Source organism: Hemiscyllium ocellatum (assembly GCF_020745735.1).
Source record: "Hemiscyllium ocellatum isolate sHemOce1 chromosome 27 unlocalized genomic scaffold, sHemOce1.pat.X.cur. SUPER_27_unloc_3, whole genome shotgun sequence".
Lineage (NCBI taxonomy): Eukaryota > Metazoa > Chordata > Chondrichthyes > Orectolobiformes > Hemiscylliidae > Hemiscyllium > Hemiscyllium ocellatum.
This window is the reverse complement of record NW_026867498.1, coordinates 1,275,085-1,298,608: the sequence shown is the minus strand read 5'-3', so window position 1 is coordinate 1,298,608 and position 23,524 is coordinate 1,275,085. Positions and strand designations below refer to the sequence as shown.

The following is a 23,524-nucleotide window of genomic DNA, read 5'->3' as shown; positions in this document are numbered from 1 at the left end:
AGCTGAAAGGTTTGTTCTTGAACATTTTGTCATCACGCATTGTTAGGAGGGGCACGGAAAGTGTTTGTAAAGAGAGAGAGGACGAGTGACAGAAGCAGAAGGCGAAATTGGCGATAGCTGCGGTTGATGGGGTAATTAGGAGAGAAATTGAAAGCCAATTGTATATAGAATTAGAGTGTAAATCAATCTGCAAATTATATAGTCCAAACTAACTAGCTATCATGGTCACTAGCAGGATCACTAACAAAATTGGATTAAAAAGTTACTTGTTAAAATCAGATGGGGTATCAATATATTACATAAATTTCCAAAAATGAGATTTCTGAATTTATCATTGCATGATTAAGATTGCTCGCAATTGATGTTTTGAATTATTGCTCTGTCAATAGCAACAATTGAGTACTTGCTGCCCTACTTAAAGAAGAGCAATACATTTAGTAATTTCAAAACCAACAGATCAGTAAAATTTGTACCAAATAGTTGCAAGTATGTGTAAAATCACCAGAAGATTGAATCAGTTACATTTTTTACCTGGTACAGAGCAGACCAATACATCTAGCTTTGCTAATCCATCCTTACAGAATTCAATGCTGTATCAATCTCAATTTAGGCTGAAAACGTTTCTACAGTTTATGCCAACAAAACTCTGTCACTATCCAGCAAGCAGCATGTTTCAAGGGTAGCACAACTAGTTAAATCTCCCTATTGGAGATGGAATGACACGGTATGCTTCTGTGCAGTGTTCCATCACTATTGGCAAAGCTCATACACTAGAAAAGCAAACAAGTCAGACAGAATTGGTGACTTTCTGGCTGCATGTCAGTAGCTTCTGTTGTTTGGGGGGGGGGGGGGGGGGGGGGGGGGGGGGGGGGGGACCCTTGGTTTACGCATCCCTGCTGCTATTTTTATTACCTGTGGTTATTGTTATGTGTGTGCCATGTATCAGGGACGCTGGTGACACGAACGATTGACCATGACCTGACGAGAAAGGATGACTCAACACCTGCATACTGGTGCTCCGCAGCAGTGCTGAAGGAGCCTGTGATGGGGGCAGCTCAGGGAAGGATTACGGAATCAGAACCAGAGAGGATGGAGGAGACATGTCTGAGAGAGAAGCGCAGGACAACTTATGATTTTACTTTATAAAAGTATCTCTCATTTCTAATCTTTTTTTCGAGATTCTGACAGTGAAGGCAGTAGTCCAGAGACCCCCTAGTTGTTTATTTTATTTCCTCCTCTCCCGTTACAGATTGGAGACAGTTAAATTTGTGCCTTAATAGTCAGGAATTTTGAAGTGCTGTGTGTCTTGAGGCTTGAGAGACTATTGATCACGCAAGAGATTCCTAAACATCGTCTGGTATCGAGAGCCACTGATCACTATGATAAGCCAGGTGCCACTGCCCTGTACGTTGAAATGAATGTGGATTGCATTGGTCATTGAGGAACGACTGGTTAGCCAATGACGGGTAAGATTCCTCGAGCTGAGGGACAACCTAAGACAGGCACAGTCGCGCATTGACTTTCAGAAGTGGTGGCCTGTGGACATGTGGTTTTAACGGATGCCTGGCCTTGGCATCTGTCTTGGGAATCTGGACTAGTCTCTGGCTTGCTGAGCAGCAGATATAAGTAAGTTGTGGACACAGCACATTATATTCACATTGTTTTTGATAAAATAAATAATAAATGCAAGCTGTGCGGCTGATTTTGAAGCCGATTTAAATCTATTACAAGAAAATTCGGCATTGTGCCAGTAATATGAAAATCTATTTTGGGATTTCATGAGATAGTATAGTGTGACCGGTTAATTGGTGGGTGTACAATCTGGTGTTCTTTGGACAACTGACCTTCACTCTACAAGCATCCAAGCTCATTCATTTTTTTTTTCTCTATGGTTCTCTACTATTTGTTATCATGCTCATTTATACTTTATATTTTGTTAATTTTAATAAAGTTTTTGTAGTTCTTTTGTGAAAATAAGAATAATTTAGAATCAAATACTAATTGTTGATTTTTTTGTAGTAAGATGCTGCTTAGGGACCCCTACACTCTTAACTGATGTCTCCTTAGAACCAGACGGCCAGGTCAAGATGATATGTTCAGAAAAGCAAAAAGGACACGAAGAATGCATCCGTAGACACACCTGGCCCCGGGTGCCGCACAATATTGCGTTTGTAACGGTTTATGTTGTTATGGCCTCTGAAGAGGCCAAGGGGGGGAATGTTAGGATATTATAGAAGCCCATGAGAGGACAGAGATGTAGTTACTTCTTAGGACATTGGGGGCGCTGTGAACCTATAGTTTAAAATGATGACCAAAGTAATTTTTAATTCTGGGATTATTGCCATAACAACTAACAAAGCTGATGTTCAAATGAAAGAACATCAGCAAGGTCAATTTTGCCTGCTAAACTAAGTGATTAGATTAAGGTAAACTATGTGATAAAAAGACTAGGAAAAATGTCTCAATCATAGTAATTCTTTGTGTCCATGATACAGAATGTTCCTAATATATGTAAAGCCTTTGTAAAAATGTTTCCAGAATACATAGAACCTTTGTTTGCAAATTATACCATTTTGAAGAAGGCTTTTGTTTGTGAAAGATCACGTTGCATGAATTGAGATTAGAAAATAGTATAACTAATGGAGCTTATCGATAGATTTTCAGAACTTGTACATTTTCTCCAGCGAACCATTCGATCTTTCGTGCTTCGCTGTAACAGCTAAGTTTCTGCTGCTAAATAAACGTACCTGCTTTTTATCAAATAATTGGATAAGGGTGGTCACTCCTTAAAAGAACACGCTTGGACGAATTCCGTCCTAACAAGGGCGTTTCCCCGGAACGTCAATCTTCCTGCTCCTTGGATGCTGCCTGACTTGCTGCAGTACCACACACTCAATCCTAAACCTACTACCCTCTAGTTCTGGACTGCCCCATCCAAAGGAAAATATCACATCCATTTACCCTATCCATGCCCTTCATGATGATATAAAAGCATATAAGGTCACTCCTCAGACTCTGGCAAGCTGCGGAAAACAGTCCCAACCTGAACTGGTCTCTCCTCACCCGGGTCACCAAGACACATACCTGAGGTGGTAAAGTCTGCTCCCTCTCTGGATTCACTCCAGTTGCTACAAGTGAGCCTGCTCCATCATTCATTAAGATCATGGCTGATCTATCCATCGTCTCATCTCCTTCTCCCTGCACTGCCGCAAGGAACCCCTTAATTCCCTTACCAGGCCAAATCCCACCCAACTGTGTCTTGAATATACTTAATGAAGCTGCCTCTATTGCTTCCTTGGCCAGAGTATTCCATAGATTTTGATGAAGGGCTTTTGCCCGAAACATCGATCTTCCTGTGCTCTGGATGCTGCCTGACCTGCTGTGCTTTTCCAGCACCACTCTAATCTAGATTATTCCATAGATTCACGACCCTCTGGGAAAAGCAGTTCCTCATCTCTGTCTGAAAGCTACTCCCTCTAACCTGGAGGCCTCGTGTCACCCACCAGCAGAAATGACAGGACAAGGTAGGACTTCATCCCCACAGTGCAATGACATTGGGAAGATGTTTCCATTGGTAGGAGAGACGAGGACCAGAGGACACAGCTTTAAGAATAAAGTGAAAACCTTCAGGAACAGAGATAAACGATGTCTCCTTTTCTGCTGACAGCGAGGAGCATGGACAATGTATTGGTGACATGAGCGAGCAGGTGCACTGTTGTTCACACCGAGGAGCAGTCGCAATGTGCTCTGTGGCGATGCTGTTGTTGTTGACAGATGTTAAGTGTTCAAATGCCAAGAGGAGAAATAAAGGGTAGAGCCACAGTTTTTTTTTCCCCTATGAGGCTCAACATTTTATAGCTGGCTGCTCAACTTTTTCTAAAATGTCTTTTCCCCAGAGTAGGGGTGAGGTTCACAACTAGAGGGCATAGATTTTGGGTGAGAGCAGAAGGATAGAAAAGATACCGCAGGGGCAACTTTTCCATGCAGAGGATGGTGCATGTATGAAATGAGCTGCGAGAGGAAGCAGTGGAGGCTGGTATAACTACAACATTTAAAAGGCATCTGGATAGGTATATGAATATAAAGGGTTCAGAGGGATATGAGCCAAGTGCTGGCAAATGGGACTACATTAATTTAGGATATCTGGTTGGCATGGACAGGTTGCACCAAATGAATGTGTTCTCATGCTGTACAACTCTGTGACTCTAAATAATAAAAAGTATTTATTTTCAAATACCAAACTATCTCCATGTTAACAAGGCTTAGTTCACCACATACTTTACTAACCATTCTCAACAGGTCCTGCCCCTTCAATGACTGAGGAACATATACATGCTGGTGCATAGTATCCTTCACTAGTATTTACACACTACCCTCAGCAATTGCACAAGTAACAGCAAAGAGTAAACAGCACAAGGATTAAACACACAGTGAGGGGTAAACAGCACAAGCGCCAGTAAAAGCAGATGGAAAGTGAGTGTAAAATGTGACTATGACAGGACAGGCCCCACATTCCTTCCCCTCCGTCCCCCCCACAACCTGCCTCACCTTTCACCTCCCGGGCCCAGTACCTTCCAGGTGGCCCCATAGTTGACACAGGGGCCGCCCCACGACCAGTAGAACTCCACCACCCAGGCGCCCGACCAGTTCCCAAGCAGGTCCTTAACCCCATCCGCCTCCAGAATGTTCACCGGCTCCTGGCTGCTGTACAGCCGGCCGGTGTGGCCGTGACACAGCAGCTGCGCCAGGAAGGCGGCGGCGGCGGCCAGTGCCGGGTGTCTGCCCCGGGCCGCACGGCGCCATTTTCCTAACGGCCGCCCTCCCGCCGCTTCCTCGCTCGAGCGACTTCTCCTCCCAACCGCCTTCGCCCCCGCGTGACGTCTGCACGGGGGGATGGGCGGGGCCGGGGGAGCCTCACCGTCACCAAGCAACAGCCACCTCGCGCTACAACTGCTCATTCACAAAAACAAACTCTCCTGTCTCGCTCTGCAGCTGCAGGGGGGGACACTGCCACGTTTCGAGGAGCCCTGTCTACATTGGGAAAGCTCACCGCTCCATTTAAACAGATATTCCCACATCTAACGGAACGGCCTCATATCTAAAGGGGGCAATCTGCATTTTAAAGGGACATGGACATTTTAACGGTATTTCTGCAAATAAAGAAATTTAAATGGACGAGATTACATTTCAAAGGGATGTGGGCACATTCAAAGGGATATCTTAATATATAAAGTGACGCAGTTATATCTAAATGAATTTACATTTCTAAGAGACGTTGCCCTGTTTATAAGTAGAGACAATAGGTGTGAATACTGTCTGTGCCCCAATGTTCAGTCAGACTGACATTTTTCTCAGAAAAGCTCTGCACTTAAATTACATTCTTGAGAAGGTAATTTATAGATTAGAGTGTAGGTTAGGGAGAATTGGCCGTGCTAAGTTACCCATAGTGACCAGGGATGTACAGGTTAGGGTGGATTGGCCATGGGAAATACGGAGTAAGGGGTTGGGTGTGGGTGGGATACTGTTCAGAGGGCCAGAGTGAAATAGATGGGTTGAATGGCCTGCTTCCACATTGTCGGAATTCGAGACCCTCCCCACAAAGAGGCATTTTATCTGCATCTATCCTGTCAAGCCCCTTTCGGAATTCTACTGGTTTCAATAGAGGCTGCTGCCGCTGGAATACAGAAAATGTACCATTTATTTGTTGGTATCACTGCTGCCTCACAGCGCCAGAGCCCCGGGTTCAATTCCTCTCCCACATCTGCGTGGGTATCCTCCCACAGTCCAAAGACGTGCGGGTTAGGGTGAATTGGCCACGTTAAATTGCCCCGTAGTGTTAGGTGACGGCGAATGGGGCTGGGTGTTTTGCTCTTCGGCGGGTCGGTGTGGACTTGTTGGGCCGAAGGGCCTGTTTCCACACTGTAGGGAATCTGATCTAAAGTTCTGGAATTTATATATTGATGAACTAAAACCTGCAACCTGTTTTAAAAGATGAAGGACTCAGCAGTGATCCAGGTTTGTTCCAAATATTGCGTCGGTTGCATGACGCTGTGATCTGTTGCTATTAATTCTGTGCCTTATGATCCTGCAGCACAGCTCCCCGCAGAAGGAGCAGCGCTGCAGAAGCTAGTGCTTCCAAATACACCTGGGTGGGCGGGGTTTACCAGGAGGGGCGGGGTTTAGCCTTGGGGCGGGTTTTAGCGGGAGGGTGTTGCTCATGGGCGGGGCGTGTCTCGTGAAAGGAACGCGCGCTAGTAGGCGGGGCGATACGGTGCGTTGAGCCTGGAGGCGCGCGGCTTTGTGGGCGGTTGCTCGTGGGGGAAGGGGGCGTGGTTTTTATTCGCGCGGGGTCCAGGGAAGGGGTGGGTTTTGGTGCGGAAGGGGGAAGGAAGTGTGGTTCCAAGAGGTGGGGCTTTGTCTCGAAGGGGCAGGGTTTACAAGCAGCGTTCGGAAGGGGCGGGGTTTACGAGCTGCGTTCGGAAGGGGCGATATTCACTATCTGCGTTCGGAAGGGGCGGGTATTACGAGGTTTGTTCGGAAGGGGCGGGGTTTACGTGCTGCGTTCTGAGGGGGCGGGGTTTACGTGTCGCATTGGCGTCGGAGGGGGCGGGGCCGAGGCCGTCCCGAAGACGGAAGTGTGTCCGCGGCCTATTGCCTCCGCTGGAGTCTCGGCTGCAGCAAGTAAGGTAAAACTTTATCAGTATTTCCTTTTACAGAGTTTGTATTTAATAACCAGTAATGGCTACTCAATATCATCATAAAGTCCCAAAATGCCATTCATTACAATCCATTGCAGATAAGCACTAAGAGTTAATTTTCTACGGGATTCAACAGCCTCAGCACTAAAATGGTCTCACAAGGGAACGGCGGTGAATGTTATCACTTGGTGTCCTGTTCACACAGATTCACCGATGCTGAGGCAAACCTTCTTAATTGCCTTACAGCATCCTGTTATCACTTGGTGAGCCCAGGTGTCCCTATCTTTAAGTTCTCTCCTCTTTCTGAGCCTTCCTGCCTGTTTATTTTCTAGTGCAGTAAATGTGTTCAATAATTCAGCATTACATTTTAGTCTAAATGTTTAATGACAAGTTTTAAGGCTGTAGACTTTATCACCCAGATGCCCACACCCTCATTCCTCCCTTTGATTGCACCACGATCACTGAAAGGGAAGGCTGGTCCAAACGAATGCCCTTCAAGGTGGTCCAGCCATCAACATCCTGTAGAGCGGCACCACCATCTTCGCGGCTCATCTGGTCATATTTATCATCGCCATCGACACGTGGGTGAGCCATCGGATCGCAAAAGGTGCATCTTCTGGGGCAAATCTATATCACTAAGGGACCTCATAAGCCGAGCAATTAAATACCTAACAATACCAATACCGACAAACATTAATAGCTAAATTGATAAGCCAATTGTACCATCAGCCGGACCTGCAGTCTCCCCAACTGGTCCCTTCAGTCATTCTGTCAAGGAATACCCGGATCTCTTCTTGTATCTTAGTAATATTGCCAGTGAGATCGGGAATGCCCATAGTGCATTTATCTTGGACAGTGGTGCAGACCTCACCCTCCCGGGCGAGTATATAGTCTAAGGCATACCGATTCTGCATAGAGTAAAGACACAGGTCTGATAATCCCAGTTTACTCTGTTCCAGAGCCTCTTTAGTCTTATTTCCTCGAATGGTCAGGCCACAAAAGAGGGAATTGTGGTTCTTTTGACTTGTCACCCCTGCCGATCCTTCCAACCTCAGGGTATTCTGGATTCCCCAGCCTATTGGGTGTCCTGTATTGTCACCCAGTCCATTGGGATCCTTCCAGTCGGAGTAAGGTTGGCTGAGACCGACCGCTGCATTCTCCTCAGGTGGAGGTTCCATCGACTTGTCCACTGACCAGGACAAGGTACTGTTGTGGGAACAAGGTCTCCGATATTGATGTTATGAGGGACATCTTTGCCATCCATGACAAGGAAATTGGTAGCTTTACCTCAGCTGAAGAAATAATAGTCTGATTTGGGGTAGATTAGGGAGAGTTTGTCAAAATAGGTTACTGAAATGTTACAGCAGGGGGTCTGGTCAGATATACAGGAGCAAAGGGTCAACGTTTTGCAAGAGGATTCGCTTGAGCACTGTAAAAAATGGGCCAAGTGACTCGAGCACCCGCACTGTATAGGAGACAATGGTCCTCAGAATGCTGTTCCCATTGGGCTCTCCCTTAGCTCTATTGTACATGGTCTTGGTGACAATATCAGATTCTGAAAAGAGAAAAGGCCTATAAATGCGCAAGGGAAGGGTTCCGTTCCAGGTCCATGTACCGCATAAGGCCTGCTGTACCCCAGCCAGTGTTACACCAGCTGTTTGTATACACAGACCGGAGCTATTGGAAAGTGATATTTCACTTCGCAGGGTCGGCAGCAGGAAGACTGACGAATAGTATGGAATCGGGGACTGGGGACTGGGCAAGTAAGTCATCTCCTGATAGAGAGGAGTAACATACTCCTGCCTCTGGGATGAAGAGCATTCTGTGGGCCTGTATAAATAAGTTGTTTGCGGATTGTGGAGTTTCCCCGATCAGGCTTCCCTTTTCTCGAGTCGGCCCGTCCTGCAAAAAGGGATGGTGTTCCCAGGCATCCTTAAAATATTTACCATAATAACGGGGTTGATCATTTTTATCCTCACTAGGCTTGTGTCTGCAGGTAAAATAAAAAAACCATGGTAACGACATGGTAACTCCCACTGATTTCTACTGTCCAGGTGGACCATCTGGTCTTTCTGATGTAAGAGTCCATTGCAATAATCAATCTTCATCACGTCCCACACGTCAAAGGCGTCTGGTCCGGTGCACTGGACCACATCTCCTCAGCATGGGTGGTGGATAATCTCTGATCATTCCTGGTCACATCCATACTTAGTGGCTTTCCCCATCAGGGTGTTATACGTGATCAGAAAGGTGAGGAGATAGGCGATTCCCCCACATGTCCCTCCTCTTAGTTCAAGTATCTGTAATAAGATTAACATTAGAACAACAGCAAAATTCAAAAACCCAACTGGACAGTGTCCTCTCCTTTTGTTGGGATTCCAGTATTCTCTCCTCCTCTTCCCCACTTTTGATTGGTGCGGTCAATCAATTTACAATGGTGCAGTTGGACCCAAGCTGAGTGCCCAGTGACTTTGACCGCCGTAGGGGTGGGAAGTAAAACCTGGAAGGGGCCATCCCAACGAGGTTGGAGACCTTTGCAAGTCCAGGTCTTGACGAGCACCAACGAACCAGGCTCTACCCGTGACGAGGCTGAAAGGGAGGGAACATCGCTGTAGGCTGCACGCTCATGGGTGTGAAAGGCACACATAACACTAGTTAGAGCAAGAACATAACCAACCATTTCTTCGGTCATGTGGTGGAAGGGGACTGCGAAGGGAGCTGAATCGTTCCAAGGGGTACAGAGAGGGTGACCAGAGAGATTCTCAGCTGAAGACAGTCGTATCTTGCCCACAGACATGGATCCCATCTGGAATAAAGCCACAGGGATTCGCATAACCAGGAGAGGCCAGACTCAGCCATTAATTTGGCAAGTTTAGTCTAGAGTCTGGTTAAAACATTCACCAAGGCTGGCCGCCTGAGGATGATAAGCACCATGCGGTTGCCGACAAATACAAAGCTGGGAACAGAGTTCTCCGTTAATATTACCTACAAAGTGTGGTCCATTGTCCGAGCTAATGCACGCAGGTATACTGAAGGAATTATTTCCTTAAACAAAATCTTCACCACAGACTCAGCAGTCGCGTTAGGAAGAGGGTAGGCTTCAATCCACTTAGAAAAGACATCAACAATAAGCAAAACATATTTACAGCAACTCAGCTCATTTCTACAACTCAATGAAGTCCAGTTGAAGTGTCTCCAAGGGACCCTCCAGCAAGGGAGTTCTCGTAGAGATACTTGAACTAAGAGGTGGGGGATCACCTACCCACTGACCTGTATGATCACGTACAACATCCTGATCGGGAAAGCCACTGACTGAGTATCGATGCGATCTGGAACGATCTGAGATTATCCTGATGTCATCTGGCGCACCAGACCAGACACTTTCAACGTGGAGTCGCTTGAGCGATGGCGTGAGCTGCCAGAGGAAGTGGTGGGTGCTGGTACGATGATATGTCAAAAGGCTCTTGGACGGGCATCTGAATATGAAGGGTTCGGATGGGTCAGGGCCAAGTGATGGCAAATGCGACTGGAGTCATCGAGATGTACAGCACGGAAACAAACCCTTCAGTCCAACTCGTCCTTGCTGACAAGATAGCCAACCCAATTTAGTCCCAGCTGGCAGCACCTGGCCCATATAGGGGCCAAGTGATAGCAAACGTGACTAGATTAATTTCGGATATCTGGGCAGGTTGGGCCAAAGGGTCTGTTTCCATGCTGTGTGATTCTAATTGTCTTCAGTGAAAGCAGAAGTGTGGTTGTGAAGGCTGGACTTTCAGGGCATGTTTTGCCCTGACTGGGAGCAGAAGAGTTTGACTGAAGTGTATCGGTGTTAATGCCTTGATGTCTCATTTTGCTCCCACCTTCCCGGGGTCGTTAACTATTTTGTGTCTGGTCCTTCCTCAAGAAGCTGCATTGCAGGTTCACCCTGAATTGGCACTTTGTTTTTGCTTCCCAAAATCAGACCTGCTCACTTTCAGTGTTGTGAAAGATATTAACTTTCAGGTGGAGGCATCCAAAATTCAGAGAGATGTCAGTCTTGATGTTTTTGCTTTTTCTGTCTCTGTAAGATCCTGAATCAGCACCTTCAGGGGAATTAGTTAGAGCGGAGTGAGAACAGAGGGGAAGGGAGAGTGGGATGGTGCTTTCAATTTTGTGGAACAACAAAAGAATATTCCACAGAAAGTAGAGTTGCTTGTTCTGAATTTCTACCCTGCACTGATAGTGATGACTTTTGTAATCTCTTTTTGCAGAGTATTTGAAAATCTGAAGACTGAAGTTTCAAAATCAACAGATGAAGGGCTTATGTCCGAAACATTGACTCTCCTGCTCCTCGGACGCTGCCTGACCTGCTGTTTTTCCAGCGCCATATTTTTTGACTGACTCTCCAGCGTCTGCAGTCTTCACTTTGATGTCAATGTCTGACAGTCACTCAATCCATCGGGACCACAACAATTCTTGATTTTGATTTCTGTGAGAGGGATCAACGCTTTTTGATTCCTGTTTGAGGACGTTTTCAGCATCAGGTGGGACTGGACAAGAGACCCCACTGTTGCAGCGCACTGTGTGTGGAGCCTGAAACAGTTATACGGCCTGGGAAGGGGATTTCACGGCAGGGAGGAGTTCTACACGTGTTTGTGTGCAGCTGAAGCTGTGGCCATGGAGAAACCCGAGGAATCCCGCCCCGTGGAGAAACCGTGGAAGTGTGGTGACTGTGGGAAAGGCTTCCGCGTCCCGTCTGCCCTGGAGACTCATCGGCGCAGTCACACCGGGGAGAGGCCATTCCCCTGCACCGACCGCGGGAAGGCCTTCAGACATTCCTCCCACCTGCTGGCCCACCAGCGGGGCCACACGGGGGAAAGGCCCTTCAGCTGCCCAGAGTGTGGGAAGGCCTTCAGCACTTCCTCCACACTGCTGAGCCACCAGCATGTCCACACGGGAGAGAGGCCGTTCAGCTGCCCTGAGTGTGGGAAGGCCTTCAGGTATTCCTCCACCTTGCGGACCCACCGGCGTTTCCACGCGGGGGAAAGGCCCTTCAGCTGCCCTGAGTGTGGGAAGGCCTTCAGGTATTCCTCCATCTTGTGGACCCACCGGCGTTTCCACACGGGGGAGAGGCCCTTCAGCTGCCCCGAGTGTGGGAAGGCCTTTACCCGCGTCTCTGCCTTGCGAAGCCACCGGCGTATCCACACCGGGGAGAGGTCCTTTAGCTGCCCCGAATGCAGGAAGGCCTTTACCGACATCTCCTCCCTGTTGAAGCATCAGCGGATCCACACGGGGGAGATGCCCTTTACCTGCTCTCAGTGCGGGAAGGCCTTCAGCACATCCTCCCACCTGCTGACCCACCTGCATGTCCACACAGGGGAGAGACAGTACACCTGCCCTCACTGCGGGAAGGGCTTCAGGTATTCCTCCGGCCTGCTGACCCACCAGCGGGTCCACACAGGGGAGAGACCGTACACCTGCTCTCAGTGCGGGAAGGGCTTCACCTACTCCTCCCACCTGCGGAGACACCAGCGGATCCACACGGGGGAGAAGCCCATCAGCTGCCCAGAGTGCGGGAAGGCCTTGACCGACATCTCCTCCCTGATGAAGCATCTGCGGATCCATACCGGGGAGAGACCGTACACCTGCCCTCAGTGTGGGAAGGGCTTCAGCACATCTTCCTCCCTGCTGAGGCACCAGCGGATCCACACCGGTGAGAGACCGTACACCTGCCCTCACTGCGGGAAGGGCTTCACCTGCTCCTCCAACCTGCGGAGACACCAGCGAGTTCACGTGCCATTGCAGGGGGAGTGAAGGAGTGATGGCCGAGTCCCATTATCGACCGGACTATCAACCCGGTTCCGGGGACTCCCAGGTTTGAATCCCGCCACGACAGATGGCAGAATTGGTATTCGGTCAGAAATGTGGAGTTCGGAATCTAATGATGAGACCGTTTCAGGGAGGGGGTGGTGTGGAGGAGAAAGCCCCCATCTGATTCACTCTCTCCCTTGTTGTTAGGGGAGGGAACCCCCATTGTGGGAAAGGATTCACTCGGTCGTTCCAGCTCTATCCTTTACCCGGTCTGGCCTACACGTGACTCCAGACCCACAGCAGTCTGGTTGACTCTACACTGCCCTCCCCACCGCACTGGCAAAGGTGCGGAGAGAAACTTACTTGGAGACAGGGTATGGGTTGAAATTGCTGAGTGAGGCAATACTTCCTCCGGGTTACGGCTGTACCAAGGATCCAATTACAAAGGGACAACTTGGTGCTGGCCAATAGTAAAGACAGTGAGGGGGGTGGGGGGCGTGGGGGGAACAGGGGAGGTGTGGTGTGTGCACTTTCACCTTGAGCTGTTCAAAAAGCAACTACTTTTTCTCTGCCTTTTTGCTGGGGGGATCTGAAGCTGTAACAAAGTTGGGTTGCAATAAAGATTACCCGAACTTACCACTGGGCTCAGACTCTCATTGAAAGCTTTGAGCTGCAAGAGGTTTTTGTTTTAAAGCTGCTCATTTCTTTCAGCCTCCTGCACTAAGTTTAGAACATAGAACAATCCAGCGCAGAACAGGCCCTTCGGCCCTCGATGTTGTGCCGACCTGTGAACTATTCTCGGCTCGTCCCCCTACACTATCCCAAAATCATCCATGCGCTTATCTAAGGATTGTTTAAATCTCCCTAATGTGGCTGAGTTGACTACCTTAGCAGGTAGGGCATTCCACACCCTTACCACTCTCTGTGTAAAGAACTTGTCTCTGACGTCTGTCTTAAAGCTATCACCCCTCAATTTGTAGTTATGCCCTCTCTTGAATAAGGGCACAACATTTGCAATTCTCCAGTCCTCAGGTACTAAACCCGTAGACAATGACGACTCAAATATCAAAGCCAAGGGCTCTGCTATCTCCTCCCTAGCTTCCCAGAGAATCCTCAGATAAATCCCATCCAGCCCAGGGACTTGTCTACTTTCACTCCTTCTCGAATTGATAACACCTGTGTGTACCTAACCTTGATACTTTTGAGTCTAATATCTCGTACCTCATTCTTTTCCTGAGTGAAAACCGATGAGAAATGTTCATTTAGCACCTCTCCGATCTCTACAGTGTCCACACTCCACTTCCTGCTTCTGTCTTTGACTGGCCCTATTCCTACCCTAATCAACCTTTTATTCCTCACATGCCTATGGGAAGCTTTAGGGTTCTCTTTTATTCTATTTGCCTAAGACTGTTCGTGTCCTCTCTTTGCTCTTCTTAACTCTCTCTTTAAATCCTTCCTCGGTGATCTGTAATTCTCTATCGCCTCATCTGTACCATCTTGCCTCATGGAACAGCATCATAAGACACAGAACTTATATCAAAAGATCAGTGTCATGCAACTGATAGAATATATTGAACAAACTTAGATAGTCTTCATCTCTTAGAATGGGTGCAGGCTTTGGTTCATTAATATGTAACAATGTTCTTGAGATGACATAAGGTTTTATTAAAAAAAAGGCATCTCCGCTCAGACAATGCATTAAAGGTGTGAGATTTGAGTCTGTCAATATTCCAATCTTGAATCAGACTGGTTCTGTTTCCAAAGTCGGAATTTGTAAAATATTGCATGGATTGACTGCCTGCAGATTGTGTGCTTTTTGAACAAAATTGAATGTATCTGCAAATATAATTCTGCCAATACAATTTCACCCCAAAGAGTAGTGTGTGTGTGTGTGCATGAGAGAATGAGAGTGTGTGCATGTGAGTTTGTCTGTGAGTGTGCACAGAAGTGTGTTGTGTATGCTTGGGAAAGTGAGAGTGTGATGGAGTATGAGGCTGTGTTTGTGACAGAGTGTTGAGGGCTCTGTGTGTGTGTGTGTGTGTGTGTGTGTGTGTGTGTGTGTGTGTGTGTGTGTGTGTGTGTCTGAGAGATAGAGTATGTGTGTGAGAGAGAGGCTTAATAAAAGCAAGGGGTTGCATTTTTGGTAAAATAAGGACTTGTACAGATAATGGTTGGGCCATGAGTCATGTTAGAGAACAGATAGACATGGAGGTGGGGGGTGGCGGTGTTCAGGTACATAGTTCTTTGGAGGTTGCATCACTGGTAGACAGGGTGGTTTTCAGACGGCATTTTGCAACATTGCCTTCATTGTTCACACCACTGAGTATAGGGGTTGGGACATCATGTTGAGGTTGTACAGGATGTTGGTGAGGCCACTTTCAGAGTACTGAGTACAGTTCTGGTGAGCCTGTAATAGGAAGAATACTATTAGGGAGGGTTTAATAAAGATTTACCAGGATGTTGTAAGTTCTGGAGGGTTTGAGTTATAAGGAGAGGCTGGGACTTTATTCACTGGAGCACAGGAGGTTGGGGGTTGACCTCATTGAGATTGATAAAATCATGAGGAGTGGAGGGAAGGTGAATAGAAAATGGCTCTTGCTTAGCGTAGGGGAACTCAAAACTAGAGGACTTTTTTTAAATATGAGGAGAGAGATTTAAAAGGAAACGGAGGGGCAACGATTTGAAACAGGGTGATTTACATGTGGAATGAACTTGCTGAGGATGTGGTCGATGCAGGTACAGTGACAACATTGAAACAGCATTTGGATGGGTACATGAATAGAAAGGTTTAGAGGGAAATGGGCCAAATGCAGGCAAGTGGGACTGGTTTAGTTTGGAATCCTGGTGGGCATGGACGAATTGGACCGAAGTGTCTGTTTCTGGGCTGCATACCTCTATTGAAACCGGTAGAATTCTGAAAGGAGCTTGACAGGATAGATGCAGATAAAATGCCTCTTGGTGGGGAGGGTCTCGAATTCCGACAATGTGGGAGCAGGCCATTCAACCCATCTATTTCATTCTGGCCCTCTGAACAGTATCCCACCCATACCCAACCCCTTACTCTGTAGTTCCCATGGCCAATCCACCCTAGCCTGTACATCCCTGGTCACTATGGGTAACTTAGCACGGCCAATTCTCCCTATGACCTACACTCTAATCTAAACTCGTCGGGCGCCTGGGTGGTGGAGTTCTACTGGTCGTGGGGCGGCCCCTGTGTCAACTATGGGGCCACCTGGAAGGTACTGGGCCCGGGACGTGAAAGGTGAGGCAGGTTGGGGGGAGGGGGGAAGGAATGTGGGGCCTGTCCTGTCATAGTGACATTTTACACTCACTTTCCATCTACTTTTACTGGCGCTTGTGCTGTTTACCCCTCACTTTTTTTAATCCTTGTGCTGTTTACCCCTCACTGTTTTTATTAAACCTTGTGCTGTTTCTTGTGACAGTGCAGGGAGGAGAAGATGAAACGATGGATAGATCAGCCATGATCTTAATGAATCACGGAGCAGGCTCACTTGTAGCAACTGGAGTGAATCCAGAGAGGGAGCAGACTTTGCGACCTCAGGTATGTGTCTTGGTTACCCGGGTGAGGAGAGACAGAAGTTCAGGTTGGGACTGTTTTCTGTAGCTTGCCAGAGTCTGAGGACCTTGTACACTTTTATATCATCATGAGGGGCATGGATAGGTAAATAGACGTGGTATTTTCCTTTGGATGGGGCAGTCCAGAACTAGAGGGTAATAAGTTTAGGATCGAGAGTGTGGTGCTGCAGCAAGTCAGGCAGCATCCAAGGAGCAGGAAAACTGACGTTTCGGGGAAGCGCCCTTCATCAGGGAAGTGTGTGTGTGAGAGTTTGTGTTTAAGACTGTGCGCTGTGAGTGTGTATTTACATGTGTGCCTGCTTGATAAAGTGTGATTGTGATGGAGGATGAACGTGCGAGAGGGTGTGTGTGTTGAGGGGGTGGTGTATGTGTATGTCTGAGAGAGCGCGTGTGTGTATGAGAGAGGTATGGAGAGAAGTGAGGGGTTGCATTTTGCTAAAACAAAGGAGGGCAAGACTTGAACAGGTAATGGTAGGGCCCTGGGTCATGTTGTAGAACAGAGACCTGGAGGTGTTCAGGTTCATTGTTCTTGGAAGTTACATCACTGGTAGACAGGGGTGAAGAAGGTGTTCAGCACACTTGCCTTCATTGTTCACATGCTGAGTACAGGAGTTGGGACATCATGTTGGAGATGCACACAGAAAGTACATTACTCAGAGGGTGATAGGTGCCTGGAACGCATTGCCAGCAGAGGTAGGGACGGTAGATTCATTCAAGGTGTATCCGAGCAGTAGGACAGTCAAAGTTTGGGGCACAAGCCCTTCATCAGGAATGATGCGTGGATGTTCCGAGGGGCATCAGCGTCCTTCTGTGCCAGTTGTCAGACAGGAGCAGCAGGCAATGAGCAAGGCAAGTGGTGTGTTAGCAAGAGGAATTGAGTTCAGAAATGGGGATGTCATCCTGCAGTTAGGGGGTCATTTGAATAAATACAAGGCTGAGTTAATCTGATTTTTGAACAAGAAAGAAGTGGATGTTTATGGAGGAAGGCAAGAAAATGGTTTTAAGCCCAGTTTAGAACAGTTCCAGAGTCAGACAACACAGAAACAGACCCTTCAGTCCAACTAAACCGTGCTGACTGTGTTCACAAACTAAACTAGTCCCACCTGTGTGTATTTGGCCCATATCCCTCTGACCCTTTCCTATTCATGTCCTTATCCAAATGTCTTTTAAACCTTGTTACTGTACCTACATCCACCACCGTGTCTGGACATTGATTCCACACACAAACTACTCTAAAAAAAAAAGGCGCTACTCCAGTCTTTTGAAAATCTTTCTCCACTCCCCTTCCTCATTTGCTCGCTAATCTTGAAACCCCCATCCTAGGGAAAGGACACCTGCGGTTCACCTCATCTCCCCTCCTCAGGATTTTATGAACCTCTTTTAAGGTCACCTCTCAACCTCATGTGTTCCAGTGAAAAAAGTCCCAGCCCTATCCACCTAGCTGTAGGTATATTCCTATCCAGTTATGAATTGTTCAATGCTGGTGCCGACTCGAAAGACCGAATGGCGTAGTCTTGCTCCCAACTCTCTCACTCTGTGTCCAGGGCAGCAAGAGGCCCTAAGTCAGAGGAACAGAAATTAGGCCATTCAGTCCATCAGGTCTAATCACCCCATTCAATCGTGGCTGCTAGGTTTCTCAACCCCATTCTCCCCGTAACCCTCGATCCCCTTGATACTCAAGAACCTATCTGTCTCAGTTTTAAATGTCCCCAGTGACCTGGCCTCCACAGCCTTCTATGGAAATAGATTCCACAGATTCACCGCTCTCTGGCTGAAGAAGTTTCTCCTTTCTAAAAGGACTTCCCTTTACTCTAAGGCGGTGCCTCTGGTCTGAGTCTGTCCGACCAATGGAAACATCTTCGCAACGTCCACTCTGTCTGGGCTGTTCAGGATTATGTATGTTTCATTTAGACCCACCCCCTCCCGAGTGTGGGCCTATGAATCAGCATGAACCAGACCCTTCAGGATGAGGTACAGCAGGGATTAGGGTCAGTAAACTGAGAATGGAGGGAGAGTGTGAGGATGGAGATTTTCAGCTTCTAGAGAATGAGAGAGAAAAGTGAGATCGCTATAAATTAGAATTGATTGGATGGGCCAAAGTGTGGTAGATGGAATTAAATTTTGAGAAATGAGAGTTGTTGCATTTTGGTCAAGCAATCCAGGCAGGAGTGACACAGTTAAGGGGAATGTTGCAGAACAAAGAGACCTTGGAGGGCAGGGTCCATAGTTCCTTGAAAGTGGAGTCTCAGGTAGACAGGATAGTGAATGAGGCATTTGGTAGGATGGCCTTTATTGGTCAGAGCATCGAGTAGATGAGTTGGGAGGTCATGTTGTGGCTGTCCAGGATGTTGGTGAAGCCAATTTTGGAATACTGCGTTCAGTTCTGGTATCCCTGCTGTCGGAAAGATGTTATGAAACTTTGAAAGGGGTCAGAAAAGATTTGGGCTATAGGGAGAGGCTGAATAGGCCAGGGACATTTTCCATGGAGCATCAGAGGCTGAGGGGTAAACTTATAGACCTTTGTAATGGGCATGGGTAGTGGGGGGAAACCTAAGGTCTTTTCCCCAGGGTAGGGGAGTCCAAGAAAACGAGAAGGCATATGTTTGAGGTGAGAGCAGAATGATTTAACTGGGGTCTGAGGGGCAACCTTTTCACACAGAGGGTGGTGCATGTATGGCACGAACTGCCAGAGGAAGTGGTGGAGACTGGCACAATTACAACATTTAAAAGGAATGTGGATGTCGGTCTGTTCTCAGCTCTGCTGGATTTCTGTTGAAGTTTTGACCCCCCCCCCCCCCCCCCCCCAGAAATAGGGCTCTCCCAAGGATTTGTATGGTGTCCTATTTGAGGAATTCTTTCTGTCTTACATCGAACTGTTCGTATGCAGCTCTGATTTACAACAATATTTACGTCAACAGGACTAAAGCATCTGCTATCAAATTGGCATCGAGCTATACAGCACGGACATTGACTTTTTCTGTCTCTCATGCACAGACGCACATAACAAGTCCATGGGGGTAAATTTGTATTTGCAGAATGATATTTGCAGTTATGTTCTATTTTGCTAAAAAAATACACAAATCTGTAAGCAGTCAATCCATATAATAGTTTGTAAATTCCACTTTGGAAATAGAACCAGTCTGACTCAAGACTGGGACACAGACAGACTCTGACCTCACACCTTTAATGCGTTGTCCGAACTGAGATTTCACATTTTGCTATAAAACCTCGAGTTATCTTGATAAGGTGCCTTGCAGGAAGGTCTGGGATTTACATGTGAATGATAGCTGCAACCCAGTCTAAAAGATGAAAGACTTGACAATCCAAGTTTGTTCAATATATCATTTCGGTGGCAGGACACTATAATGTTTTTCTATAAGTTGTGTCTTATGATCTTATTCTCCACAACTACCTGAAGGATCAACGCTGTGAAAGCGAGTGCTTCTAAATAAACCTGTTGAACACTCACCTGGTGGTGTGAATTTTAACTTTGTCCAGGTGAGGATGGATTGACCGTGCCCAGAGATGTGCAAGTTAGGTAAATGTAGAGCAGTAGGGGTAGGGGAATAGGTGTAGGTCTGTTACCTTTCAGAGGGTCGGTGTGGATTTGTGGGGCTGAGTGGCCTGCTTTTACACTCTGGGGATTCTCTGAAGGGAAGGGATTGGCACAAACTCATTTTTTTTTTTTTGGCTTCCCAAATTCAGACCTCCTCACCTCTCAGCAGTATCCCAATGTTGTGAAAGATATTAACTTCCAGGTGGAGTTATCCAAAATTCAGAGAGATGTCAGTCTTGACGTTTTTGCTTTTCTGCCCCGGAAGATCCTGAATCAGCACCTTCAGGGGAATGAGTTAGATCAGAGTGAGAACAGAGGGGGAGAGAGAGTGGGATGGTGCTTTCAATTTTGAGGAATAACAAAAGAAAATATTCCGCAGAATTCCTTGTTCAGAATTCCTACCCTGCACTGACAGTGTTGACTTTTGTAATCTCTTTTTACATTTCAGGATCTGAAGATGGAAGTTTCAAAATCAACAGATGAAGGCCTAATGCCCAAAACGTTGACTCTCCTGCTCCTCGGATGCTGCCTGACCTGCTGTGCTTTTCCAGCACTGCACTTACTGACTCTGACTCTCCAGCGTCTGCAGTCCTTACTTTGACGTCCATGTCTGACAGTCAGTCAATCCATCGGGACCGCAACAGTTTTCAACTATGATTCTGTGAGAAGGAGCAAAGCTTTTTGGTTCCTGTTTGGGTACGTTTTCAGCATCCGTGGGACTGGATGAGAGACCCTACCGTTGCAGTGCACTGAGTGAGGAGCGTGTAACAGCTCTACGGTTTGGAAAGAGGAATTCACGGTGGAGAGAAGCTCCACATGCGTTTGTGTGGGGCTGAAGCTTCGGCCATGGAGAAACCCGAGGAATCCCGCCCTGTGGAGAAACCATGGAAGTGTGGCGACTGTGGGAAAGGCTTGTTTCCCGTCTGCCCTGGAGACTCATTGGCGCAGTCACACTGGGGAGAGGCCGTTCCCCTGCCCTGACTGCGGGAAGGACTTCAGCGATTCCTCCAACCTCCAGACCCACCAGTGGATCCACATGGGAGAAGAGGCCCTTAAGGCGGGAAGGCCTTTACCCAGGTCGCCTCCTTGCTGACCTCCCAGCGGGATCACGTGGCATTGCAGGGGGATTGAAAGAAAGACGGCCGAGTGCCTTAATCAACTGGACTAACAACCCAGTTCTAGTGGCTCCCGAGTTCGATTCCCACCGCGACAGATGGTGGAATTGGAATTTGGTCAGAAATCTGGAGTTCAGAATCTAACGGTGAAACCATTGTCGGTGGGGTGGGGGTGGAAGAAAACCCCCATCTGATTCACTCAGTTCTTTTTTAGGGAAGAGCAGCGTAGAGTCAACCAGACTACTGTGGGTCTGGAGTCACGTGTAGGCCAGACCGGGTAAAGGATGCAGCTGGGACATCGGGAAAAGTTTGTTTATAAACAGTGTGTTTCATGTATTGAGTGAATGTAAAGAGGAAGTGGTGGATGCATGTTCAGATGCAACGTTTAAAAGACATGTGGATAAGTACATGAATAGGGAAGGTGTGGAGGTATATGGGCCAAACACTGGCAAGTGGCACTAGTTTAGTTTGAGAACATAGTCAGCGTGGCATAGTTGGACTGAAGGGTCCGTTTCTGTGCTGTCTGACTGTAACTGTTCTGTCGTGGTCTTAAAACCATTTTCTTGCCTTCCACTTTAAATGTGGTTACTGTGGGAGATCCAAGATGGCGGCGACTCAGCAAGTCTGAGTCTACAGAGCCCTTCCCAAAACCTGGGTAAAGTGGGTTTCCTGTCCCCACCACACTTGCCAAACCACCCAAAAAATTTCTTTAATCTTAATTAGCTGCTGAATATTATATTTAAATAGTCTAATACTGAGTGGATAATGAGTAAATCAAAGGGACCCCGCAGCTCTCAGAAAACAAAGACCCCTCCCCCACCCTCCTCTCCTCTGGCTGCAGCTGATGTAAAAACAGGCCTTATAGAGATGATTGCTAGACTGGAATCGACACTCGTCAATTTCATCGCAGAATCCAGACAGAGATGGAATGCATTCGAAGAAAAGCTGCAGAAACAGAATCAAACCATGGAAGAGCTGCAGGGCCGAGTGGAGGGGGTGGAACTAAAGGCCACGACCTCCGAGGCTGCAGCTCAAACAGCTGCAGAACAGGTGAGAGCTCTGGAGCAGAGAGTCAGGGCCTTTGAAATTTACATCGATGATATTGACAACAGAAATCGGAGAAAGAATATTCGGCTGCTGGGCCTTCAAGAGCAAGAAGGGAAAGAACAGTTAGTAGTATTTCTGGAGCGATGGCTGCCGCAGATTTTAAACCTGGGGGCTGAAACTGACCGGGTAAGGGTGGAGTGGGCCTACCGGGTCGCAGTACGCGGATCTGGCCCAAACCAGCGCCCACGCCCGGTCCTGTTCCGGCTGCAGAGTTATAGGGAGAGGCAGATACTCCTGGATGCCTCCAGAAAGCTTGGAAAGGATCCTAAAGCTATGATTCATGAAGGATCCAAGATTATGTTATTTCAGGACTTCTCCCCGGCTTTGGCATGAAGAAGGAAGGCGTTTGATGAGGTGAAGAAATGTTTAAGGGACTTAGATATTCAATACACCTTACGCTACCCAGCGACGTTATGCTTTACCCACGAAGGATCCGAGTATAATTTTAGATCATCGGAAGAGGCCAAGAAACTTTTAGACTCGGTTAAATAAATCGTAAGAGACAATTTATGTTGGCTTGCCTCTCCCACACTCCGTGGGGAGAAATGGTTACTTTATTCTACTTTACTTTTGCCTCTGGGAGCGGGGTTGTCTTCCTTGCTATGTTATTATACTTAACTGTAATCTGTTGGAGTTGTAATTTTATAGTTATGTGTGTTTGTACGTGGCATTGATGCTATTAGATATACTCAGGTATGGGTGGGGTGGGGTGGGGGTGCGGCGCACACTGTTAACTCTAGCTCGGTATTATATCTAAATCCTATTAAGGAGCGCCCGGGTCGAGGGTGGGACACTGTTTGGGAGAGGATATGGTGGAACGTTGGAAAGGTAGTAAGGCCCCCTGAGAACAAGGGGGAAGATCTCCATTCAAACATGTTTAATTTTTTTTTTGTTTGTTCTTATTGTTTGGAAATAGCTTCCTTTTAATCATACTGTTATGAGTGTATTAGAGAACATTTTCTCTTATTTGAAGGATGTAAGCGACTCAACTATACACTCTGGATGATTGTGGATTAGTTGAATTTTGATGATTATATATTTAAGATCTATTTTTATATTAATGTTTGTGCTTGAAAATTCTGCTTATTTTTGTAAATTTGTCAAAATGTTAAATTCCCAATAAAAATATCTATAAAAAAAAAATGTGGTTACTGTACCTGTATCCAACACATAAACCACAAAAAACCCTCATGAACACAACATAAAAATCCACACTTTATTGTTCAAAACTCACATGAACTCAGCCTTGAATAAATTCAATGACCCCCTAACTGCAGGAAGACATCCCCACTTCTCATCTCAGTCCAGCCTGCTAATATACCACTTGCCTTGCTGCACCTGTCTGACAACTGGCATTGACTGATGTAGAAGGATGCTGCTAATCAAAGCACTGATCACAGGCTGGTCTGGTTTCAGGTCCTGATTTCTCTATCCTCTGTTGATCTCCCTGTTCCCACAGACTAAGATGTCAGTCTGTTCTCAGCTCTGCTGGATTTCTGCTAAAGCTTTGACCCCACCTTTTATAACTTCTGGAACGATAAAATATTCAATCAAGACCCAAGCCACAATCTCCCAGCCTGTCAACTATCCTAATACAAGGTGTAGTCATAGCAGGGAATCAAACTAGAAAAATGAAACAAAATCATAAATAAATAGGTGCA

The 23,524-nt window shown here is 47.0% G+C and overlaps 1 protein-coding gene across 1 annotated transcript in view; it reads left to right on the top strand.

Annotated features, from left to right (window-relative positions):
* Positions 1-12,943, top strand: part of LOC132808002 (zinc finger protein 850-like) — a 28,931-nt gene extending 15,988 nt beyond the window's left edge. The window contains exon 3 of the mRNA XM_060821891.1: positions 11,205-12,943. Within this exon, the coding sequence (XP_060677874.1) occupies positions 11,205-12,491 (1,287 nt within the window). The 3' untranslated portion in view covers positions 12,492-12,943. The remainder of the gene's footprint in view (positions 1-11,204) is intronic.
* Positions 12,944-23,524: the final 10,581 nt, after the last annotated feature.